This window comes from Geospiza fortis, unplaced genomic scaffold, assembly GCF_000277835.1.
Source record: "Geospiza fortis unplaced genomic scaffold, GeoFor_1.0 scaffold188, whole genome shotgun sequence".
NCBI lineage: Eukaryota > Metazoa > Chordata > Aves > Passeriformes > Thraupidae > Geospiza > Geospiza fortis.
In genome coordinates this window covers 2,491,034-2,494,879 of record NW_005054337.1, presented here as the reverse complement: position 1 = coordinate 2,494,879, position 3,846 = coordinate 2,491,034, and the positions used below count along the sequence as shown (strand labels likewise).

At 64.1% G+C, this 3,846-nt stretch overlaps 1 protein-coding gene across 1 annotated transcript in view; it reads right to left on the bottom strand.

Annotated features, from left to right (window-relative positions):
* Positions 1 to 2,554, bottom strand: part of LOC102037664 (bactericidal permeability-increasing protein-like) — a 3,771-nt gene extending 1,217 nt beyond the window's left edge. Inside the window, exons 1-10 of the mRNA XM_031058003.1 lie at positions 2,413 to 2,554; positions 2,068 to 2,182; positions 1,854 to 1,982; positions 1,617 to 1,772; positions 1,423 to 1,486; positions 1,258 to 1,318; positions 992 to 1,083; positions 673 to 906; positions 518 to 577; positions 1 to 95 (exon numbers count right to left, since the gene is read on the bottom strand). The exon at positions 1 to 95 is cut by the window's left edge and continues 8 nt beyond it. Coding sequence (XP_030913863.1) covers positions 1 to 95; positions 518 to 577; positions 673 to 906; positions 992 to 1,083; positions 1,258 to 1,318; positions 1,423 to 1,486; positions 1,617 to 1,772; positions 1,854 to 1,982; positions 2,068 to 2,182; positions 2,413 to 2,554 — 1,148 coding nt within the window. The remainder of the gene's footprint in view (positions 96 to 517; positions 578 to 672; positions 907 to 991; positions 1,084 to 1,257; positions 1,319 to 1,422; positions 1,487 to 1,616; positions 1,773 to 1,853; positions 1,983 to 2,067; positions 2,183 to 2,412) is intronic.
* Positions 2,555 to 3,846: the final 1,292 nt, after the last annotated feature.

Genomic DNA, 3,846 nt, shown 5'->3' with positions numbered 1-3,846 from the left:
GTCCCGTGCAGGGCAGCAGGATGGCAGGAGAGCAGGGGCTGCTGGCGGGCCCAGAGGTGCAGCTCCATGGGCTGGTCTGGATAGAGTTCCTGCAGCTGCGAGGGACAGGGCAGGGGTGGCACAGAGCCATGCTGGCCATGCCCCCATCAGGTCCCGTGTGCCCATCACTGCCCTGCCAACGTCCTTGTCCTGGGGTGTTCCCTTCTGTCTGCATCCCATACTGCCTGCAACACCTACCATTTCTACTGCACCCCATCCCCTGTCGTGTCCCTCGTGCATCCCATTTGACCTCTGTGCCATCCCATGTTCCATCCCACCTGCAACCTTTCCCTCCTGCATCCCATCCCTCCTGTGCCCCATCCCTTTCCCATCCCTCCTGCATCATTTCCTGTCCCACCTCCAGCATCCCATTACATCTTCTGTTCCTGTCTCATGTCCCACGTCCCATCCCACCTGCATCCTGTCCTACTCCATGTCCTACCTGTGTCCCCTTGTCCCTGTGTCCCATCCCACTCACCTGAGGGGAGAAGACCTCCATGCTCTTGGTCCTCAGCTGGAGCGGGAACCGCCGGGGGAGCTGGAAGGCAGGGAGGGATCAGGGGGCTGGGGCTGAGCAGGGGTGGGCGTGGGGACACCCCGGTGGGGACAGCTCTGCTCTGCAGCCACTCCTGCCATGGCACTGGAGATGTTCCTGCGCAGGGCCCTGGCTGTGAAGTAGGTGAAGGCGGCCGAGTTGGCGACGAACTCGGTGACAGCCAGCAGCAGCGTGGGCTCGTGTGCCATGGGCGGTGGGGTGGGCAGGGGTGTGGGCAAAGCCACAGGCAGCGCCATGGAGAGTGCCACAGGCAGCACCACAGGCAGTGCTGAGGGTCTCTGCTGGTATGTGCCCACCCTGAAGATCTCTCCCTGCACAGACACACAGAGGGATGTGAGGATCAGCCAGGCTCCCCTGTTCCCAAATCTGGCCCAGGGATGCCCAGGATGACCTTACCTTGAGGGCAATGTCCCCATACTCCTCTGTGAAGGCTGGTGGTGCCAGGAGGGAGTGGTCAATGGCAGCAATGGTGTCCAGCTGGGTGGACACTGCAGGGACACGGAGGTGGATGTGAGGAGTCAGACCACCAGCCCCTCCCACAGCCGGGCTCTGTCAGGATCCAGCCCCACAGGGGGGTCCTGCAGACCCTGCTGGGCACCAGTCCTGTCCACAGCCCCCAGGACCACCCTGCCCATCCCCAGTCCTGGGGTCCCCTCACCCACCTTTCATGTGCTTCAGGGCAGTGTCCAGCCTGTCAATGCCCCTCTGGAGCACGAGGCAGAGCTGGAAGCAGAGCAGGGTGTCAGGGATGAGGGTCTCCAAGCCTCTCACTGGGCTGGGGGGGACAGGGACACCGACAGCCCAGGGCACAGGGGCTGAGCACCCACCTGCTTGTTCAGCTGCTGCCGCAGGGTTCTCTGGAGCAGAGGTGCCAGCAGGTTGTAGAGCCAGCTGTAGGGCAGAGTGGGGTGCTCAGATCACCTCATGGCCCCCAGCCAGCCTCCCCCAGCCCAGCACCCTGGCTGGGCACTAATAGTCCTTGCATGCCAGGGACAGCACAGAGCAGGGGGCCTGGCATCACCTGTATCCACGGTGGAACTCCATGTGCAGGTCGGTGCCGTGGGTGTCACAGCCGGCGCTCCAAACCGTGGGGTGGCCACTGCCGTCCTCGCTCACCCCCAGCACCGCGGCCACGGCCACGTCCTGCATGCCGAGCTCCACAGAGCCACTGTCCTGGCTGGGGACAGAGCGGCTGAGCACAGGGACAGCGGTGACCCTGGGCCACCCAGCTCCTGTCCCTGTCCCCGTGGGCACTCACATGGCTCCCAGCTGGGCTGCCCAGTCGGCGCTGAGCTGGACCCGGGCGCGCTGCACCGTCAGCCTCAGCCCCACGTCCTCGGCAAAGTCCAGCGTGGATTCGTTCATCTGCAGCTCGTGGATGTGAATCCTGCACAACACAGGCAAGTTGTGCTTGTGGCTGTGGCACAGACAGGGATGGGGACAGGGACAGGGAGCCCACAGGTGGCTCCTACCGTGGCACAGCGTAGGTGAGAGTTCCCAGGAGTGGGGTGTTGTAGGAACCCGTCAGGTTCAGCTCGTGCTCCTTCTGCAGCATCGACTGGAGCACCTCCAGCCCAAAGCGCCGGCCTGGGGCAAAGTGGGAATTTGGGGTGACACCAAGGAAGGGGCTGGGGTACCTGGGGTGTTAGCAGAGTGAGCAGCCAGGACCAGGATGGTCCTTCCATCCCCCATTCCTGGCAGACTTGCCATCATTCCTGGGGGTACCCACTGATTCCCCTCATTCCCCATCCTTGGCAGTCTGGGCATCATCCCCCACTGGTCCCCCCATCCCTCCCTACTCAGGAGCACAGACTCACCAAACTCCAGTGTCCTCTGGGTCAGCCAGACCTTGATGCCAGGACTGGTGATGGTGGCAGAGCCACAGGTGGGCAGCAGGAGCAAGAGGCAGAGCCACACGGTACCTCGAGGCTGGGACCTGGAGGCTGGAGCAGAGGACATGTCTGGGGGACACACAGCAGGTGTAGAGATCCCCTCCCTGGGCACCAGCACAGCCAGGCTTATACTGGGGACAGGGAGCCCTGGGTGACATCAGCACACACGGGGACACCACAGGGCTCCGGCCACCGAAAGCCCAGCCTTGCCCAACCGTGACTGAAAGGGGAAGCCCCATCGTGGGAGCAGGGCAATGCAGAGTCTCAACCAGCCCTGCCAGCCCCCACCCTGGGGGTACACAGGAGCCAGGGACACCAGCTGGGGCTCCCCACAGGGACACAGGACGTGTGGGGACACACAGAGACCCGGCTGGGGCAAGGCCACAAAGAGCTTCAGCTGTGCCTTGCCTGGGAGCAATGGAGCAGCGGGGGACAGGGACACAATGAGCTGGTCCTGGGGCAGGGGGTCTGCACCAGGGCAAACGGGGCTCAGCCCATTTGCACCAGGGGGCAGCAGCTGTTCCCACTTTGGGGAGGGCTCTGGGAACCCTGTGTAGGGTTACCTACACTTCAGTGGGGATCAGGGTGTCCGGGGTGCAGAAGCAGCCCCCAAGGAAGTGATGGGAAAGTTGGGACAGTCAGAGTGAGAGCAGAACTGTGCAATGCCCTTCAAAAACCCCAGCTGTGGGGAAGGAGCCACCCGCAGTGCCAGACCTAGGGACCATCCCCTAGCTGGGGTGAGCCCCTCCAGTGCCCTGGGCTATGGATGACAGGGCTCCAGCTGCCATCCTGGATCCAGCCCGGCAGACACAGAGGTACCTCTAGTAGGGCCAGGGCCTCATCTCAGCACCACAGGGGCACATAGAGCCCACGGGCAGCCTCACCTGAGGGACCACAGCCCACATAATGCACCTTATGGAGGTCTTCAAAGCAGCTGCCCACTGGCCTGGGATGCCCAGTGCCCCCAGCAGTGACCCCCAGCCCAATGCCTACCAGAGCCCCTCCATCCCAGGGGGCCCCTGCCCTGCAGCAGCTCTCACCGTGCCCGGTGGGTGCAGTGCCCCACACCTCAGCTCCTGCCATGGGTGCCGGCTCCTCCGTGGTGTCCCAGGGACTGTACGTGGCAGTGAGCAGCAGGGACCAGCTCTGACGCCAGTGTCCATCCCGGGTCCTGGTCACACCACAACGTCACCCATTTCCACCGTCCCTAATCCCTTCCGGGATGAATCAGGTCCCACGAAAACACCGAGGGACCGGTTGGGGCGCAGGTGCCCGCGGGCTGGGCGCTCCCTCGGGCTCTCCGGTGCATCCTGGTGCTGCCGCATCCGGCATCCCGGCACGTGCAGGGGCTTGGCCCTG